The 21,766-nt window shown below is 44.4% G+C and overlaps 1 protein-coding gene across 1 annotated transcript; it reads right to left on the bottom strand.

Annotated features, from left to right (window-relative positions):
• Positions 1–703: 703 nt before the first annotated feature.
• Positions 704–20,310, bottom strand: SLC7A1 (solute carrier family 7 member 1; the record flags this gene model as incomplete). The annotated part of the gene is made up of 11 exons (XM_082277575.1): positions 704–813; positions 1,393–1,501; positions 3,702–3,850; positions 4,199–4,410; positions 6,131–6,233; positions 7,898–8,037; positions 8,822–9,044; positions 10,618–10,742; positions 12,640–12,814; positions 14,991–15,149; positions 19,941–20,310. The coding sequence occupies 11 exons, from the start codon at positions 20,308–20,310 to the stop codon at positions 704–706; spliced, it is 1,875 nt and encodes a 624-aa protein (XP_082133701.1).
• Positions 20,311–21,766: the final 1,456 nt, after the last annotated feature.

Raw genomic sequence — 21,766 nt, forward strand, 5'->3', positions numbered from 1 at the left:
CCTGCGGGCATTACCTGTGTGCTGGCGAGCGATCACTCACCTGACAATCAGCAGCCACAAACCTTCCCAATATTTCACAGCAGTGACGTGCTTTAAAGCACGTGAGCACACAGCTAAAAAAACAGTTAAAACAAAAAATGTAAGATCTGATACTTTAAAAAATGCAAATCTTGCAGGTGCTTTCTTAACCTGGTGAAATCTAGCGTTTGGTGAGAGCCTTTTTTTTTTGTGCGTACAGAGGGAACAGCTCACATAGGGTAAAGGATGGATCTGGTCTATGCCTGACAGGAGCACTGCAAAATCTACTCCATGTATGATCAGGTAGAATATCTGTGGGGAGATAATTCCCGGGGCTACTGAAAGAAGGACATTTGTGAGGCCTGGTTTCATAGCAGCATTTGTACACAGAAGCAGTTCTCTTTCTACGCACTGGGGAAAAAAAAACAACAGGAGAGGGAGAGAGGGAAGCGCCCCAGATTAGCTGCCAGTGCTGCTGGGAGTATGCCAGAGTTGTCTTTTCATCTTGTGGTCCCTTTTAACTGTGCTGCTAAACAAACTGCAAGCTGCAGTAACAGAGCTGGGGAGGCCTGCCTTCTGCTTCCTTCCTGTATTACTGATTACAGGTGTAATCTGGTTCAGGATCCCCACCACAAAGTTTCTTTCACTGCAGCCATTCTTCAGTCACCCGTAAGCCAAACACAAGTCATTTACAGCTGTCTGAGCCAGTGTCTGTGTTTCTCTCCACTTCTGCTGAGGCTGTGTAGCTGGCTTCCACACTGTGCCATATTCCATAGGTAAAGTAGATGATAAAGCCTGTGGAAGCCAAGGGAGAGAGCAGCATTAGCTCTGTAAGGAAATAGAAACTGCTACACACACCCACTGACGCAAGTTACACCAGTGTAAGTCCAGCCATCCTCATGGTCAGCTTCTAGCACACAGCCACTACCTTCCTTAGAGAAAAAAAGCCATTAACACAGGCACCAGCCTTTAAAAGTCAATCTATCCCAGCCCCAAACAGGATCCTGATTTGAGCATTTCAGGCAATTCAGCCTCATCTACATGGCTGCTGGGAGCATCTTGGCATGCAGCTTAGCTTCTTCAGCTCCAGAAGCACAAGCACCACCACCTGGACAGCAGCTCAAGGCCAGCCAACAAGAAATGCTCTATGGTTTCTTGTTGGCAACAAGACCCATAAGATGGTTCATGGGTTGTTGTTTTGTCCACACAAAGGCTTCAAGACCCTTGAATTTGAAACAAAGCTTGCTACACGCTGCCTAAATGGCTTCAGTCAAGTCACCAGACTTGCCCAAGGATGATCCCTCCCTGGAATGCTACAATAAATTTATGGTTAACAAAATCTAGTAACTTTGAACATTTCTCATTCTAACTCACCTAGGAGCATCCAGATTGCAAACCGGATCCATGTGCCTGCGTCTAGCTGCATCATGAGGTAAATATTCACAAAAATACTCCCAACAGGAAGAAAGGGCAAAAAAGGTACCTGAAAAAGAACAAGAGACATGTTACATCCACAGGCATGATTAACAGGTAAGAAAGAACAGCACATCCCTCGCAAATGGGAAGTGATGGCTGTTACCAACTCTTCAGCTGCCAGATCTGAGAAAAGACAAGGTTAAACCCAAAAGAAGGACATCAGTCCACCACAGCAGGGGGATGTGAACGATGTTGTTCACCTGTTTTAAAAGCTTGTTTTGTGGTCTAGAAGGAGGCAAGGGGCAAATTTTAGTGGCAATACTAAATACTTGTGGGGCAAAGGAAAGAAGAGTAAAAACCAAGGACTGTATCATGATAGGCACCTATTGAACACCAAGAGATGAAGCTAAGGGGAGTACCAGAGGAGGGACCTGAGGTCCAGCAGGTACCAAGGCAATGAAGCAATAGAGAGCAATAGAGAGCAAATTATCCCAAGGCAAAGAAAACCAGAAAATACCACAAGAGATGACTACAGCTGTACCAAGAATGCCTTAGTGGTCTGAGAATCAAAGAAGAATGAGACAGTAAAGCCAAACTGCAAAAATAAGAATATAAAAAACAGCACTGGTATGCAAAGATAAAATCAAACAAGGCAAATTGTAACAATAAAAAGATCTCTGAATATGGTGGAACTAAGTGGAAAGTGAACTTCACTCCTAAGGGAAAAGGAGATTTACAAAAACAAACAGGCTGAAATGTGGGCCTTTCTTGATTTAAGTTTTGAAAAAAAAAATTATGCTAAGTAGCTGCTCACATAATTAGAGAAAGGAGATAGGCACACAGAAAAGAAAAGAATATATTTATAAATTTGGCTTTATCAAGTCAGTAGAGACAAATAAAATTTCCCTAGGTGGGTGAGTTATGTACCCAGAGATTGCAGAAGTGATCTCTGAACTATTAAATAAGCAACTCTGAGAGCTCTTGGTAGACTAGTACAGTCTCTAAAGACTGGAGTAGGGAGAAAAATTACCTATTAAAAAAATACAGAAAAACAACTGGGAAACAAACAGATCAGCCCAGGATTTCCAGAGTGATTTTGGAGAAAAATCACAGTCAGGTTGTAAATGTCTAAAGAACAGCAAGGAGATAAGAAACAAGATTGTCAAGCATTGGAACAGGCTACCCAGGGAAGTGGTGTAGTCATCATCCCTGGAGGTGTTTAAAAGACATGTTGATGTGGCACTGAGGCACATGGCTTAGTGGTGGACTTGGCAGTGCTGGGTTAATGCTTGGACTTGATGATCTTAAAGATCTTTTCCAACCTAAATGACTCTGTGATTTTATGATTGCAGATTTAGCTGTGACCGATATAATTTTTCTTTTTTCTCAGACAGGGTAGTGGCTGAGGAGAAAAAAAGGAGGTAAAATATCCTGAGTGAAAGGTCAGCAGACTTCCTCAGAAGCAAGTTCAGAAAATAAGGTCTAGATGAGAATTCCTAAGTTTTCTGCTCCTGGACATTTCTGCTTCCACCTTTGGGACCATAACCCCAAAATGAGCTGCAAACACTACCTTGGAAAACTCTGGTTGTATTAAGTTATTAAAATCTGTGGATTTATTGAAAAACTTTAATTGAAGAGCAATCGAAATGAAAGTTTGGAGGATGGAATTATAATCCAAAATCAATTTAATAAATTGGGGAGCTACCTGAAATCAGTATGATACAGCATGACTTGTAGGATTATATTGGTGGGAAAAAACTCATCCCAGTGTTTGTTTAATTCAGAAAGGATGGTGTGCTTGGAGAGGAAAACAACAGAGTTCCTCATACTTAAGGCTGCTTAAGAGAGAATGGTTATCCCTCAGCCTCCATGGGGACTAAGGAGGACATGAAAGTGCACTTTCTTAGAGATTTAGAGCCTTGGATCTTCACACACAAGTTTATTTCTTGGGTTCTTTCTCCTTCTGTATCCATGATCACATGTGGCCCTTCACAACCATCCCCTTTCCTCCAGTCTCTGTCTCTTCCCTATCCTATAACCACCTGCTTTCAAAAGCAGGGTCCTGCCCTTCCCTTCCAGCCACACCTCTGTAGCAGGTTCTGCCCTTTCAGCTTCTCCTGGATAGAAAAGTTCACATCATGCCTATATTCTATGCATGTCCATATGCATGTCCATATGCCCTCCTTTTGATACAGGCCAACACACACTTCCTCCTCCAACCACCTCCCAAACAGCTCTTTTCTAGCTACATGTCCCAGGACATTCACCTTAAAGGAGAGTTTGGTTTTGCTTTCAGGCTGTTTCCGTATAATGAAGATGATAGTGACAACAAGGATGGCGGCAATAATCTGTACAGTGTTTATCAGAATGTTTGGCTCAAGGGAAGTCAGGATACAGATACCCACAATAAGGAAACCTGTGAACAGACACCAAAGATTACTGATTTATTTATTTTTTTTAGATACAGGGAAAACCTAAGAATAAATCATAAGCAGGCAAAGCAGAATCTGGAAGCTCAGCAAACAAAACAGCAACTCACAAAAACCCTTACCATAACAAATATGCCTTTCCCACTCTACACCCCCACACACCCCATCTGTGGATTTCTTTTTAAGTCAGGAATTTAATCTGTAGACCTTCAGTTATTCTGGCTATTACAAAAGCTCATCAAAATCACATCAAGGAGGTGAGTTTTTCCACCATGGTGAGTACAAAGCCCTACCAGCTGACTCATTGCCCCAGAGACACACTGCCCAGCTCTTACCAATGACGAAAGTTGAGATGTTCACCACCAAACCAGAGAATTTGGAAGGATCCGAATCTGTAGAACACAGTATGGCTTTGAGGGAAAACTTCTCCTCTTCCTCTGGCAGAAACCCAGCCTGTGACTCACTGGTGCTCACAGACTCGTTATTATCTGTCTCCTCTGTCGACCTAGCCATCTGGTACGCCAAATTAGGCTGCTCTGGTTGGTACCTAGTAAAAGGAAATGACACAAAGAGCCTGTTAGTTTGGCTTTTAAATGAGGCTACCACAAATTGAAAAGCCCCACAGACAGTCATGGCTGCATGCCAGACCTCTACAGCACCGGGACAGGCCTACGTCACGTCTATACCCTTCTGCTTCATGGGGGAATATGAGGAATGATGTCATCATGAAATAAGCAAATACGGCCAGCTTTTATCACCTACAGCTTGGTAGTAACGGAAGTGTTTTGAAGTGGACAGTGCTCCCTTTCATGAATCCTGTCATCCACGTCACCAAGACATGACTGGGTGACAGGAGAAGGAAACAGCAGAGGGACAGACAGATGGTCATAACCAGGCCATTGTGTCATCTGTGGCAAATCAGCTCCTGCATTTTGGCACGGAGGTGGCTGAGCCAACAGCTCTGCAGCTATTGCACCCTGCAGCAACATTCGTGGTGCCTCTACTCCTCCATCCCAGACTCTTCTGCTAGCTTGCCTGCTGCCATAGGGAAGGAAGAAGTGAAGCAAGAACAGTTGGTGCATGTGTGGACAGCACATTCAACAGGGCTGTGACACACAACCATGTGGATCCATAAATAAAAATCTCTCTTCCAGCCTCAGCTCTCTGTTACAGAAGGTTTTGTCAGTGACTCAGCCACATATCTGACTGAAGGACTGAAAGTCACCTTAAAACTGTTCCTATGGGGATGTGTTCACAATGAGGCATTTGTTAAACACTGAGAATTGTGAAATGCAGTGAAATCCTTGGGTCTAGCCACAGCAAGAAACTAGCGGCAGGATCTTGCAGCTTTGGAAACAATTCAGCTGCTGCATCATTAAGCAGTCAAGAGGCAGACAAATCAGCTGCCCAGGCCACTACAAGACAGGCTGTTGGCTCTGCCAACCCATGATGGGGGAAATGCAGTAGGTACAGCAGCTTGCAAAAACAAATTAAAAAGCCACATTTAGCTCTGAGGAAAAGAGTAGGCTGGGAAATCAGGAAACTTAAGACGGACAAGGTAAATCTGCAAGAATTTTCAAGGGGCAGGGCAGAGAGCACAAACACAAAGCAATGGTACTACAGAACAGCACTGGCCCTTCACCTACTGCAAGACTGTTCTTAGTTCAGTGCAATTGCTGTGAAAGCCTCCATCTGATTCTGAATAAGTCATTCAACACACAAAGGTATTTTTTAGTAACATCTTCAGACATTTTTTTCATGAGTCGAGTGCTGTTGTCTGTAAGGTGCCAAGCACTGAAGACCTGAGATTTTTAGCTTAGGTTTGGGAAGATGTGGGAGCTCAGCACTTCTAAAAGACACACACTTAAGGCACTGATCCTGCAAACACATGCTCAGTTCTTTTCCTGCTGCTAGACTTCATCTTGAATCCCCTTTCAAAAGAAGGACAACCTGAAATTGTATCCCCACTGGGGACAAGAGTGGTGACAAGGAAGGCATCCAGGATCACACATCTCTCCTCCCTATCCCTTGGCATCTCTCCTGGGGAATTTAGAGTTGACCACAGCAGGACTGGCACGGAACAAAGGTTAACCAAGTTCAGAGGACTTCCCTGTAGATCCAACTAACATAATCCCCCATGAGCTTAAAGAAACAAGCTCTTCACATGTCTGCAGCTGGAGATGTGCCCAAAGAAACTATGAGGGCATCTGACTGCTGTGCAGAATTCTCTCTGTGTGACAGAAGAGACAAAGCTTCAACATTCTTACCTCAGTACCAACACACAGGCTGCTACCAAGGAGTAAGCCAGGAGGGTCCCGATAGACATGAGGTCCACAAGATCTTTCAAGTCAAAGAGAAAGGCCATAACAGCTGTAGGATGAGAGGAAGGTGAGAGAGAAGAAAAATCAGCAACATGGCAGAACATGCACATCTCAGGAGGACTAATAATGATGCAGCACACATGTGACTCTTGCTCCGGACTTGGCAGGGGAGCTGAGGATGTCCCAAGACAAGGAGAGGCAGGCCTTGGTGCATGAACACTCTAAGCCCCCACAGGCTGTCGCAGCCTCAGTAGCTGAAACAACAGGAAACGCTTACTACAGTAAATTCCAGCCTGTTTGTCTCACATGGGTATGTTCACCCAACTACCTACAATAAGCAGGGGTTTAAGCCACAACCTCATTGTTAGTCCCCCAGTGTAGCTGCAGCACACCTGAAGTCACAGCTATTTCCTGGAAGTAGCTAGAGGGAACAGAGGATGGGCAGCACCTTGCCCTGGTGTCTCAGCTCAGCTGGAGTGAAACCAGGCTTGTGTATGCAATGGGACCAAGCATCAAAGAGGGCATCTTGAAGTAGCAGATATCATCATGGGAGTTTCCAGAAAAAGGCTGCCATCCCTTAGGGATTACCCTGCTTACACACCCTCACCAAGTAACCCCAGCTGTACAGGACTTTGTATAGGGCTTTCAGAAGGCAAGTAAGTGGATAAAAGACACACAGTCAGATGTCAGGTGACACCAAGAGTCATATAAGAGTGTAGGGACCTCAGAGCTGAGCTTGGCCCAGCCTGTCCTTAATGCACAACCTGGAGCCCAACAACCAGCCCAACCTTCAAACTCAGCTGGCAAGAGCTGTCCCTGCAGCTTTGTGTGGGTTTTTGGTCATAGGCACGACTTGGATGAGACTGCAAAGCTTTTTTTTTTTACTTTATATTGCTCTTTTCCCTACCCCACCATGGTCTGGACCCAAGAATACTTGAAGAGGAAGGTGCAGGAGAAGGAAGCTGTGAGGAGGCTCTGTGAGTCCCACTGGCAGGAGCTGAGCCCTTTCACAGGAACTCAAGAGCCCAGGGCAGCAGTCTGGCAGCAACTCCCCACCAAGGGCATTCTTGTACCCACAGTTCATCCTGCATTTACAGCAGAAGGTAAAGAGGAAGCAGCAAGGCTCTCCTCTTTGCCAGGCATCATGACGAAGGGGGTGGCAGCAAGAACAGGGTAAGCTGCTCATCCTTGCTGTCTGGGAGGTTTAATTCCCATATTTGTGGGGAGCCAGGAGAAGGAAGGGGAGAACAGGATGGCTGCCAGCTGTGACTAACTGATTAACAAATGCCAGTGCCACAGGGGCCATCTGCCTGTCTCTGGCTGCTCTGGCATCTTCTGCAGAGCTGCTACCCACAGGCGTGTGGTGTCTTCAGCCAAGCCAGGCCAACAACCACAAGGATGCTGGGACACCACTGGCTGCCACCTTGCAGGGAGTTAATTACTTTTAAGGCTGGCTGAGCAGATAAAGGCAGTTCCTGGCATGAGACAGGATGGCAGCAATGAGCTCTGAGAAAGAGGGACAGGCACACAGCAAGCTACGAATGCTCACCCAGACTCTCCAGGGCATGCCCTGGAAATCCAGGACACCCTCTGGGATGTTGTGTTCTGCAATATATCCAATTAGTAAGTGGGCTAGAGTCAGACGGACTTATCTGCCCTGAAGATGAGCTTATGTCTCCTTTCCACAGATTTGTGCAAGTCTTTGGATCCTACCTGCAGTAGCTCCTGATGTCACTGTTGCAATTAAGGGAGTTTTTCTCTTCTCGTTGACTTTAGCCAAAAATTTAAAGAGAAGTCCATCTTCTGCCATAGCATAAATTATTCGAGGCATCGGAAACATGGAGCCAAGGAGACTACGGACACAGGAAGGAGAAATAATCTACTTATATTACCTCCTGCTGAGCACAGGCACACAAATGAAATCAAGTTTATGGCAGTGTGACTGTCGAACAGGTGGCTTTCGTTCACTTCAGCTTCTCCTTCAAGGACTCCCTCTGAACACCCATGTTACTGATAACTGCTAACTGAGGTGCAGCTCTACGATTTTGGATAGCTAAACTTAGCCAAGGGCCATAAAACCAGCCTGACTTTCAGGTAGTAAAAGAGCTGTCACTTCTGTGAGCCTCTGCAAGTTGCTTACCTAATTGAACACATCTAAGTTGATCTGAAATAGGCGTTCTGAGTTCAGAAGGTGACATGTTCTGCCTCCAGCTTGCCCTGCCTCCCATCCAGATGCCTGTCCTGCAAGTAACATGCAGACATATGGCCCTGGATATGGTATGCCCCATGCACTCCTGAAGATGCACCCTGCACTACCTGACACAAGTCTGCTCTCCATCCAGCAGGCTAGGATGTCTTGCACCCAAACTGTGCTTGCATTGCATAGCTGCCTCCATGACTTAGTCACTCAATCCAGATTTATATTCCTGAGATGCACCTGCTGGGTGTTCTGCTAAGATGGGCGTTTCTGAAGTGATACTGGTCACCTGTTTCTCTGGTATCTATCACAGGATGAAATCCTGGTCCTTTTGAAGTCAGTAGCTCCAAATTTCATCCCTGGTCTCTGCTCCATTTTTCAGAGGAGGTGGAGATACATGTGTGCCTTGAGAGATGCAAAAATGAAGAGCAGTGCCTTACCTCGTAGAAAGTGCACACAAGGAACCGACAGCCACTGCATAATTGGCTCCATCCCAACCCACATATTTAAAGGCATTGGGTAAAGGGCTATTGGTATCCAGCTGGTAGTAAGGCATCATGAGTGTCAGGGCAGCCGACACGCCAAAATAAGCCACAAAGCAGATGAGCAGAGATGCCACAATGCCAATAGGAATGGCCTTCTGAGGGTTTTTTACCTCCTCGCCTAGAAGAAAGGAATTTAAATATCAGCTAAATGACCAGCAAGAACTTTATACCAGCCTAGGGCAGGAGTGCTGGCTGGGGCTTTCAAAGGTTTCGTGGGCACAGATGTGCTCTTTGACCATAATACTCCTCATGGCCTGCTCCATCCACTGGGAATACCCACAGCCTGTTTGCTCCCGTTTCTGCTGCTCCTGTCACTTCTTCTGACACACATTCATGGAAGCCTTGTAAACTCAGGCACAGAAACAATCTGGATTAAAAATAGTCTTTTCCCCAAAATAGATCATCCTTCTATACTCCTCCTATCCTACTGATGGTGCACACTCAAGAAGAGTTCAATGATCACAGATGATGAAACAAGAAATTATTGTGCAGCTGTAGGGAAAATCCTTGGATACCCATTTTAGTAGCATCTCCACCAGAACTGATACACCATGATCATGGTACCATAGGTGTCCAGTTCCAGAGAAAGGCAGAGTACCTGAAAGTCATATGAATCTTTGAAAATGCATCTTAGAAAAAGGACCCCCTCTAGTTTTTATGGAAAATTTTCAACAAACAAGTAGGAAAAAATGTGTGTAAAAAACCAAAATTCCTCAAAATTCAGGCACTGATCAAGTACAAAACAGATTTGCGTATTCCTAGTCCTACAAAACTGCTCTGGAAGCAAGAGCTCCTGAGGTACAGCATTTCAGCAGGATAAACTGATAAACATAGATCCATACACCTACAAGTCAAAAGCAGATGAATGTTTCTCTTACAAGGAGAGGCTCCAGGGCTGGCTGGAGTAATTGAGCACTTCTCAAACTCCTTGCTTAGAACAGGACATAGTAATCCTTTATCTGTCTGTGACGATTTCCTTCTCCCTCTGCTCCAACCGTTCTTGCCAAATGTGAAATTAAGGATAATCCTTTCTTCAGGGAATTAGGATTCTTCTTAGCCACAAGAAATATAACTATGCTGATGGCTTCTCTCTCGAAATGAGACCTCTTAACCTTTAGAGGTAAAAACTCCTCCTGATTCTGAGGCACAGCTTTAGGGTGCAGATTACTCCCCAGACGCTTCCTCTTTCTTTGGATCTCTAAAATACTCCAAGCCATCAGAGACTCTTCAGCTGAAGGCACTGAAGAACTCTGTTCCAGAATAACCTGTTGATTAAAGTACCATCTGGAGTTAGAGGCTCAAACTCATCCGAACCTGGGCCTTCCCTGTTTGCCCTAGCTGGTAAACCTCGACATGTTTTCTGTGGAGTCTGACCTGGTTAGTGTCGTATCTGACTATCCACAAGCTTGGGCCCTGCAGGCAAAGAAGAAAGGAGGAAGCTTGTGGGTTATACAACCTATCTGCATGCCACAGCAGCTAGAAGTAAGCACTTGGGCACTCAGGGACTTGAACAAATTCAGCACTTTCACTATTAGTAGCAGCTGAGCCAAAAGCCTATTTTGAGCTGAAGTTCAGAGGGATGACAAATGCGGTGTCGTGAATTCCCTATTATCAGCGCTCTGCAACATTACTGAAAGTCAGTCTACCGGCAGCCAGGTTCATAACCAGAATGAAGACATCTTCCCTCTTACCTGTAGTAGCAATACAGTCAAATCCCACAAAAGCATAAAAACACGTGGCTGCCCCTGAGAGGACTCCTTTCCATCCGTAGGGCATAAAACCTCCAACACCGTAGAGCTTTTCTTCCTGTGTTTGACTGAAAGGCATGGCACTGGGTTAGAAGTAATCCTGCCTAGCTGGGAGGCACAAAGCTATTCACATAGCTCATAACAAGATCCAAAGCTGAAGTTTGAAGGATCAGGCTGTCCCTTTCATATGCTAGCATACAAATACCAGGCAAAATGCTAAGCCCTACCCACTGCTGAGCTTTGGACTGGCCTGCAACAGGCTGGGGAATGCACGGAATAAAAATGGTTCACGCTTTGTTCCCACCACCTGTTTTGTGGGGTGGATAAAAATGTCTTGGCTAAGACAAGGAGAAAATAGCATGAATATTAAAAATCCTCTCCTAACATTACTGCATGTGTGTAGACACACATTCATTCAAACAGAAGCTTTAGGAAAAGCTTTTGGAAAAGCTGAAGACTGAGAAACAGGTAAGCCATCCACTTTTTACATCAGATGGACTCAGACAAAGTGTAGGTGAGTAGACATAAGAGAGGAATGCAAGGTGCCATGACTGTTTAAAATCCACCCCATCTTCCATTCTCAACTTCCAAAGTCCTTATGCCAAGCTCATACCCAAACCATGCTTGCAACCATGAGAGAGAAGTGGAGCCTGGATCCTTGACACACCAAATGCTTTGGTGAGCCTTATCCAAAGCTCATTTAAGTCAGCAGACAAGCCCAGGCTGATCTCAGTGCACTTTGGATGGGGACCCCAGATCCATGTGCCTTGTGTTGAGTGACATATAACAAGCATACCCTTCAGTTCAACTGATTTAGGTCACTTTTTCAGTGAAAAGCCTTTGTAAAGATGAATTAAGGCAGTTAAACTAAAGTAAATCCCAATTCTGCAAGTCTTCTCACATAAAAGCATCTGAACTCTCTCATTGCAGCTCTGCTGAGACTTAGATGAAAACTGGCCTACAGAAATAGCACAAGCCAAATGTGGATTACTCTGGAAATAATGAGAAAATAAACCCCAGACAGATTTTACAAAAATATTAAGTCCTACAGGTCAAAGAGCTGCAGCTATACTTTGAAACTCTCGCACTAATTGCTCCTTGCATGGGAATAGCAGCAAGGAAGGAGAGGGGACCTGTCCTATAGAAGCAATTTGTTTGCAGCAGGTTGAATTTTGAAAAGAGGCTCAAGAAGCGTCTTTTACACAAGATAAATTTGACCCACACAACATTTATGAATCTCATCAGATTTTGTGCAGCTGTGCTTCCTTGCAGGCCACCATAAAGAGTTTAGGTAGCAAGCCAGGACTGAGCTGATACCTGTGGAGATATTTAAAGGTCCTTATTCTGTGTTGTACAGTCTCAAGAAAAAATTAATAGCTTTGCCTTACTGGTAAGCCTTGTAAGCTGCTTAATTTTGATCTTGTATAGGATGACAGGACTTTGGCCAAACAGCAAAATGTAATTAAAAACATATTTATGATATGCTTGCTGCAATGCATTAAAATAATCTGCAACTTGCCTTCACTTTGTTGAGGCATTTGAGACAAGGTGTCTAAAAGGTGTAACAATGCTCCAAACATATTGCCCAAGTATTCAAAGAAAGTACACAGCTATACTTGGACATGGCTTCATACAGACAGGAGAGCCAGCCCGGTGTAGCCTTGAAGTAGGACACTGTCTAAAGAGCTCTTTTCTCTCAACTTTGGACGCTATACTGGTCATAAGGCTAGAAATGGTCAGTCCTACAGCAGAGCCCACGATGCAGCCAACTCCTAGCACTTTCAGCCCATAGGAACAGCCTGCTTTCAGCAAACACGCACCGAGGACAGCTTTGCCTCCAAGGTATCTGGCAAAGGAGGCAGCCATCTCATTCACTGGTTTTCTAACTCGGTCCACAACCCCCCATTTAAACTTGCTGTTGAAAATGCACCAGCTTCTGAGATGAAAAGAAAACATCCAACCTACTTGTCTTTGGAAATGCTATGGCTGGTGTTGTAAATGTCCTGTTCAGTCAGATTCCAGTTTTTAACAGATCCTTTCACGAAGCCGGAGATAACGACAAATCCAAGCACAAGGATGTTGATGCAGGTGAACACTTTGTTCACCAGGGCAGATTCTTTCACTCCAAAAGCTAAAAGGCCTGGGGAAAAAATGGCATAGGTCAGGTATTTCACCACCAGCAGCAGGCACTGGGGACTCGCAGATGTAGCTCAACTGTGTTCATGCTGTGCTCCGCCCAAATTATCACACTTTGTTTCTTCACAAATCCAGGCAGCTCAGGATTAACTCTCCCAGAAGCAGGATGAAGACTCCAGACTAGATATTACTGCTGCAGAATGTGACACACCTTCCCACCCAGCACGCCCATGTGGACTGTGTCCCTGATAAAGTGCTTTGCTAACACACCTTAACTACTCCCACAGCCTCCAACTCCATACAGAGACCTGGAGAAAGCACAACAGGTGGTTTTTCATGAAGGAACATTGTCTTAGAGGTCTTGGCCAAATGTAGAAGTTATGAACAACACTCAACTTTCCTTAGAAACAGGGAAATATGAGCAAGGAGTAGAATCCAGGAGGATTCTACCTCTAATAGCTACTTCTAGTGCTGAAGACAAAGAAGAAGCTGGCATCTTGGGAACCCTGCTCCCACCTAAATCAGCAAGAGTTTTGCAAGTGAGTTCAGTGAGAGCAGGATTTCAGATTGATCTTAAGATCATTTATCTGGAGAAGAGCATGGCTACAGGCCTTGGCAAACAGAATTTTACTGAGGCATAGCTTGGCTTCTCAGGTTGACAAGCTCTCTTAAGTTCCTCTTCAGGTGCCTGATTTTTAAGAACTGAAAATTTTAACCCAAATCTAAGGCTGAAGGAGAAGTAAAAAAACTTCCTACGGGCCTGAAGAAGCACAACAGTGTTCTTTTACTGCTACTCCAAGGGACTTGAAGGAGCATCCTGTGTACTCACCTTTCCTTCTTTGAAAATAGGAAATAAGTTGACACTGCCATATCAGGAGTGTTTGATAAGACTGCATACCAGCCCATGAAAATCTGTAAGGTACCATTTAGAAATCTGAAGCTCAAGACAGTGCAAGCAGAAGTAAACTTGTGGTGATTATATTTGGGACTAAAGCTGCTCATTCAGCAGCTTTTTTTTAGAAAAGAATGGTTTGCCTTTTTTATCAGAATCCATGGAATTTGCTTCATGCAGGAGCATAATGCCACCTTATTATAAAGTAACCTTTACCATTTCACACCTCAGCAGTGCTTAAGTTAGGAGGTCTAAATTTTGTAAATTGTATATGAAGTGAAAGACCAGATTCTGATTTTAAATGATAGCAATTCATATTACATACAAATGAACAAAGAGGAAAATCTCTCCCATTCAGATGTAATCCTGAAAACAGAGGGCTGCTTCAGCAGCCCTCGATGTAATCCTAGATCCAAATGCAAACCCAAATGCTAAAGCATCCCTTGTTTATGAGGCCTGTCCCCATAAGCACAGCTCACACCATGAGAAGGCCATTCCAATCAGAATGGGAAATGTCAGGATAACCTTGTTAGTGTGACACTGCAGCTTCTGCGTGCTGGAAATCACAGAGTACAGAAGCATAATTTTTAAAATTTGCCTAAACTTGGTAATGCTTTGCAAGATCCAGCTGGAGCAGAGGTAAACATTCTGAAGCATTTTGATCTTCCAAGTTGTCAAAACTTTTCCAATTTATGATCAAAGCCTTGGCACATTTTTAGAAAAAATAAAGAGGTGCAGACTGTCTAAAACACATTTATTTCTCTGGAGTCTTGTGTTCACTTTTGCAAATTGAAGCCCATATATATTTTTAGGAAAAAAAAACCAGGTAGTACATGAGATTGTAACCAAGTCCTCTTTCTTTTTTTCCCTCACTTTCCTGGCTCAAGGCATCAAAAACTGGCAGATTATCAAAAAGGGAATAAGGTTGATAGAGCAACTGCATTAAATTCTTGTGTAATAGGATTTGTGGAGGGAAGGATTAAATTTCCATACCTGACTGAGGATAACAAGTCATCTTTTCTTTTCCTCCTTATATAAAATTTGATTGAAGGTTTTAAAAGTGGCTCAAAAAATATCAGGAATGCTCCCCTCTAATTAAAAACCTTGTAAACAGGCTATGCCCTGTGCTAACTCCACAGCAGCTATATAGGTCAATCTAACACTTGCAGCAAAGAAAAAGCCTTTAATATGTTGTCCAAAATAAATCAGGACTTCATGCTCATTCCCAAAGCAAACAATGGGATTACAGAAGGAGGTGCAAGACCCACAAATCCCTCCAGTGCCTCACCTGTTAGGATGACGATTATCACCACAGCAAAGATGTCTGGGTATTTCGCTAGCACTCCAGGAGCATCCATCGTCATGTATTTTTTACAAAATTTTTCAATGTGCTGCCCTATGATTTCATCAAATGTAGCACTCCAGGCTCTGGCCACACTCGAGGTTCCTGCCAGAGGACAGAAAGGATAAAGATCACCTTTTGTAGCTGGCACATGTTCCAAACCAGGGGGAACCTTGTAAGGTTTTTCAATATGGAGGGCCTCAAAGCAACCATGCATGTGCTCCCAGGTGCTGGGAGTAGACTTTCCTCTCCATATCCAGCCCATAGCCTGTGTTTTTGCTTGGCATCTGCTCTGATGGTAACACACACAGGTGGTGGGCCTCAGACTTATGCTGAGCTGACAAGATGAGAAAAATCCTTTTAGTCAGGCTTCTTTGCAAACTTCAACTTTGCCTTAGATACTGCCCTGACTGACCTTTTCCTTACACCCTCAACAGGCCGACCTTCCCCCAAACCTGGTAATTTCTGTTACCAGAGAGGTCCAAATGTAATGCTGGCACAAGTCTCTGGCAGCCCCAGTTAGGTGGCTGCAGCCCAGGCAGAGAGACCTTACAGAATCCAGCTGCCCTCCAGCAGTGCAATGCTGGAGCACCAGAGCCTGGACCACACCACTTGCCCAGCTCTGCACTCTGGCAACACTCAGGTCTGCTCCAACCTCCAGTGCTAGAGCACATAAGCAGGAAAAACCCAGATACAATTTACGTGTTATCTGAGCATAAGTCAGCCTATTGCAGAATGCTGGTGATGATCACAGCAAGTGGCACAGCTCCTGCCTCCAAAAGTGCTCAGACTTCACCCTCTGGGGCCACTGTTTGCTGTGGTTCAAGTGCATTCAACTACATGCAGCTTTGCTGGGGCAAGGACTGAACCTGGGGTCTCAGGACAAGCAAGTTGGGGACAGTGTCTGGGCCATAAAAGTAATTTGAGAGAACTGAAATAGTAACAATAAAGAGCTACCACCAGACAGTGACAGCATTTTGTAAAATAAGTAGGTTTGGGTAAAAGCCACCTTCTCACTCTCCTGTGTTAAACTGGCTACTGTTACACTCCCAATGTCTTATACAGTACATACACTATCTATAACAGCACCTAATTGCATGTTATAATTACTACTGTACATAATTACCTAGTTAAAAAAAGAGCTTGGCTTGGTTTTGGCTTGCAGAGCAGTTCCTCAGAGGATGCCATCAGGAGCCCCTTTCCACCCAGAACAGTCTGTCCTGCCACACTCACCTGTGAGTGGGTGTTCAGGTCTCAACTCCGGCACCTGCAATCCTGTCAAACAATGTCTGTGCTCACCTACAGCCAAATCCTCTGCAGCAGTGGTGGGCAGCACCTGCAGCACAGCTGGGAACACTCACCTGCCCAATCCAGCTTTGCAACAGCATAAAAATTAAGCTGCAGAACAGACCTGTTGGGAGACTCTTCTGTTAACCAGGACAGAAGAGTGCACAGTGTGAACACCTTTAAAGAGTTTGGACATCACTGCCACCAATTTAATCTTAAGAAATTGCAAAAGTTATCGTATACCACATTAAAAATTTCAGCTTAGCCTTGGCACGATTTGAGGAAAAAGACTATTTTAGTGCTATTTTTTTGTCCTAGCTCTAATATTTTACGTTCTAGGACAGGAACACCCAGCTCCTGCATGTGTTACATTAGATGCCAGCTGCTTGGATGCCAGTTCCACATAACTATCAGCCATTTATCCAGAACTCTCTGTAACCAACAGGCTTGAGGGAGCAGGGGGAATCTGACATTCTTTCAACAATGCAGACACCTGGATAATATCTTGCTGATATTAGAGAGCACAGTGCAAAGAGATTCAGCTTGTAACCAGGAGGATTTACTCGTTCTGGGTCAGCACAGCCTCACCAGATTGGATTTGGGTCCTGCCTACAGCACACAGCTCCCAGGAGAACTGCAGAGCTCAGGTGCTGGGCTCGCTGCAGGAACAGGCACAGATAAGGAGGTCACCAAGTGCCAGGAAACCCCAGCAGCAGCTGCTTACCAGAGATGCTGCTACTCATCATACTACCAGCTCCCACCAGTTTCCAGTTCCTGAAATGCATCCCACAATCTGGCACAGTTCCCCAAATCCACATCATCCCAGAAGAAAGTTCTCATCAGATCCTGAACACCTTCCTCCTTTTCTCTAGACCATAACTGATTAGTTGCATGCCCATTTTTTTCTCATCACTCACCTCCAAGACTCTACACAAGCCTTCCCCCAAGTCAAGTCACTTCAATTAATTAAAACCTACTGCCCACCCATCCTTGGACCCCAGGATTTCTTTTTCCACCCTCATAATACTTCCTGAGCATATATCTGAGAACCTCAGCATGAAAACACCAAGCTGGTTGAGCCCCTTAGAGATGCAAGCTCATTTTCAATGCACTGCTTGGCATTTTCTCAGCAAGATTAAGACAAAACTTGGCTTTCTGCCCCCTCAAGCCTTGGCTCTGAAGTGCAGCATGTGACTCAAAGGACTGACGTCTGGAGACATTTAGTGATGCCTCTGTGTGTGAGAGAGAGCTGGTCAAGCCTTGCCCTGGTGAGGCAGTGCCCTGCCCCCACACCCCCCAGCCTCTATTCCAGCCCTGCATTGGCACACCAGGAGCATGACTCCACTCCACCTAACCCAGCTCCTGAGTGGCCAAATGACCAGAAGTTCCACCTGTGGGGCGGCACCACAAAGGCCCAGGGTTTTTTAAGGTGGAGCATAAGTCCAGCACATCTTGACCCTACCCTCCTCGTGGAGTTGGTATCTGAACACTGCTGGAACCCAGGAGCTGGTAGCTATGTGTGCTTTTGTATGTCTTTTCTATCTTTCACTCCTTATTCTAATTCCCTCTTCTTGGAACATTTTGAGTACCTTAATATGGAACAGGTTTAAAGTTTGCTAAGTTGGATGGGCTAAATCAATGCTGTGAGAAGTGTTTTATGTTGACTGGATGTTGTACTAAGTTTTTTGCCAAAGTCTCCTGATTTTTCTAAACTTTGCCAGTAAACTTTTGTGTTGTTTTGACCTCTTGAGAATATCTGGTTGGTATTTCTCCCATGTGTCTAACCCAGAGTACAGGAACCATTATAAACACTTTCAAAAGTTTCATCAAGCAAGTTGATTGGGGCCTTACAGTGGCACCCAACATATCTTTCTCCTCCATGCCCCAGAAGCTGCTGGGAGTTGTCCTTGCTCACAAACAGGGCAATTAGCACTGAGAGAAATGCTGAGTGAGATAAAGAGACCTCCTATACCTCATATCCTCCCCCAATGTTTTTCCATCTTAGCCGCCCTTTCTCACAAATTATGAGAAAGACAGTTTGCAAATACACATTCTTGACACAGGACTGAAATAAAAGTCACAAAGTTGTATTCAAACACATTCACAGATAGTATCTACTTATTTGTTACTGTATTTTCTGCCTTGTGACAATACAATGAGCAGTCAACTCTGAGATAAAAACTGAGGCAGTTGTTCAAAATCCATTATGAGAGGGGGGAAAAAAAAAAAATCTCAGAAATACCACTCTGAGCCCAGATCCTTGGAGTAGAACATTCAGTAGGCAAAAGTTTTCATTGTGCATTTGCAGAATCAGGTTTTGGGACAGCAACCACCGCTATGTCACTCATTTTGGTCGTCCAGTATCATGGTAGGAAGGGCCCCAAAACCAACTAGATGAAGGGCATGAAGGAGACGATTTATCATTACTTTTCTGGAACAGAAGAAAAATTACCAAGAAATCTGTTCAATTTATCTGTGTGTAGCCTAAGCAGAGTCCATTTTAGAAGTCTGGAGGAAATTATACACTTAATTTTTTAAAAAGTATTTTTATCTACTCATTGCAGTGAATGTTATTCACAAAATAGCTACAGGACTCTGATTTCTTAAGGACATGAGTTTAATTGAATCTGGCTTTTCATCTTCTCTTTTTTTTTTTTTTTTTAAAGGAGGAGGAGAAGAGGAGAAAAATATTTCAAGTAACACACAGAGGAAAGCCAGCATGATCTCAGACAGGCAGCTGCTATGCCACTATGTTGTTCTTGATATGATCTCCAAGCACCATGGAAACTAAATTCCAAGGTAATGCTTACAGATCCCATAAAATGCAGTTAAAAAAAACCAACTCTCTTTAATAATTTAGCATACAGTCGGTTTTCAGTTTAACTAGCAAGCTTTCAGTCTCAACTGGCGAGTCTGTTGCAGCCTTAATTAGAGGTGTGATAACAAGCAGCCTGCCCAGAATGTGCTTGAAAAGACAGGAATCCTTAATTAGCAAAGTGTGGCTTAGTTTTAATGCATCAGCTGAGTTGCACAGCGCATGCTCTGAGCTTGATCCAGGGCCTCTCCTAGTGGGAGTCAAGGGCTTAGAAGGGATTTGGTTTGTATTTTCCAGAGACTGTGAACCTGCAGATCATCTTAAGATTAATTCTGCAGCAATTCACAAGACAAAACTCTTATCTCCAGATACTTTAAATAGATCCCAAAGGGACCAGAATTAATCCTTGATCAGCTGTGAGTACAGATGCTCTGTATAAAAGCATCTTTCTGTGAGCAGCTCCTTTCTCAGCAGAGAGGACACTCTTTTGCACCCTAGCAAGTGTGCAGCAGCCAGGGAACACCAGAGGGATGAGGTGGAGATTCAGAGGAATTCCCAGCAGCAAAAAGCCCACATTAGGATAAACCCTCAGCCAGCAGCACACGACTCGACTCACCTCACCAGCTGGCAGGAGCCACCAAAAATGCATCTCGCAGACGAGTCCTGAAATCCTCAGTGAGTGCGTGAGTGAAGCATCTATTGGTAACACAGGCACCCAAACAAGGGTGACCTTACAGACCAGGCTGCCACCTTGAACTAAAGCTGGGGTCTGGCAGCACACCCACCATACTTACCGATAACATAGGAGAGGATTAGATTCCACCCTGTGATGAAGGCCCACAGCTCACCCACAGTCACGTAGCTGTAGAGATAAGCTGATCCTGTCTTAGGAACTCGAGCACCGAATTCTCCGTAGCAGAGTCCGGCAAGCACTGAAGCCAAGGCGGCAATCAAGAAGGAGATAACGATGGCAGGTCCTGCATTTTCCCGTGCCACAGCTCCAGCCAGTACATAGACACCTGCACCCAAAGTGCTGCCCACTCCCAGAGCCACCAAGTCAAACGTGTTGAGGCATCGTGAGAGCCGACTGTCTTCTCGAGTGCAGTCCACATTTTTCCGACGAAGAAGCTGGTTTCCAAAATTGGTAATTTTCTGACATTCCATCTTCTTTTTTGGGTCTGCAAGAAAGATGCTGCCATCATTATCCAGACCAGAATACCCTCCGACATCAGCATCACTGCACAGTTATAATGGTACAGCCCTGTTACCTTTCAGCAAATGAAACTTCCCATCTTCCACCTTTTTACAGGGCAAAATGTCTCCTTTAGCATTTCATCTGCACTTACCATGGGTAATTAAAATAAACAAAACTAAAGCATTTTCTACTTCCAACTCTCAGTCATGCTGCAAACCTTCTGCAATCCTAGGAGAGAGGCAATACTTGAATACAGCTCCCACCCCACTCCACAGTCACCCAGGCCACACACAAGTGGGCAAACTAAAAATGCGAATTCCGTATTTCAGATTTCAGAAGGGTTTTCCTGTTCTGAGCAAGAGAGTACTTTAAAAGTGAATATCCCAGTTGCCCCATTTACCACACTGTGGTTCACCTTGCAGAGAGCTTGTGGAATGCACAAACCCTGTACTGCTGGGATCAGTTTAAACCTGAGGATGTTGTAGGGGTGTATGTAACATCTCCCAAGCTGATGGGTACTCAGCCTAAGGAACAGCTACTCCAGGACAACCTCCTCTGTAAGATGTGCTGTGCAGACATCACATTTTCTCTGCTTTACTCTACAAATCTACAGGCTGTGTGGCCACAGCCTGTAAGGATGAACCTCATCTTCTATCTCAGACTGCATCCTCCAGCTCCAAGAGCCACACCCTGGTATTTACACTGCACCATTAAGCCTGGCTTCAGCAAAAGGGCTGTAAAAATGTTTCTTCATTAATTATGCAAAAGGAAAAAGGTTATTTTATTTAGATGCAATGCTGGACTGAGGCATATGCAGCAGCACACATTGCACACCAACAACAATACTATGCTGAGAATAACATGCAGGCAAAAATACTCCTAAATGCAATTTACAGTACAGTTCAGTGAGATTGGTACTGCATCAGCTGCAGCTAAAACCCAGCGTAAAAGGTGGGAAAATACATGCTAAGAAACTTAATTAACTGAGTCAACTGTTAAATCCATGCTTCAGTTTTATCACCACAGCATCAACTACAAAACCAAAAATCCTCTTCACTTTTCCAAGACACCGGTCATAAGTCCCGGCTTAAATCCCTTTCTCTTGGCTTTACACTAACTCCCCTGCTATGAGAAAGTAATTACAACTGCAGGAACAGGGCTGAGAATTACAAGGCCCACTGTGTCAGGAATTGTATCCCACCAACAGCTCTCAAACATGCTCCCAACAGACATGGATTTAGACAAATAAAGGCAGGTTTTAGGCCAATCTTACAAAACTCTTGTTTCATTAACTATGGGAGTTCCCAACACATTCAGAGAGGGAAAACTATCTTCTCCCTTCAGCAGGAAGACAGGCATAAGTCTTTACCTAAGTGCATTTGTATGTCAGATTGAGTGAACAATCTCCTTCCCACCTGAACTTTA

This window comes from Coloeus monedula (genome assembly GCF_965178545.1).
Source record: "Coloeus monedula genome assembly, chromosome: 3".
NCBI classification, from domain to species: Eukaryota; Metazoa; Chordata; class Aves; order Passeriformes; family Corvidae; genus Coloeus; species Coloeus monedula.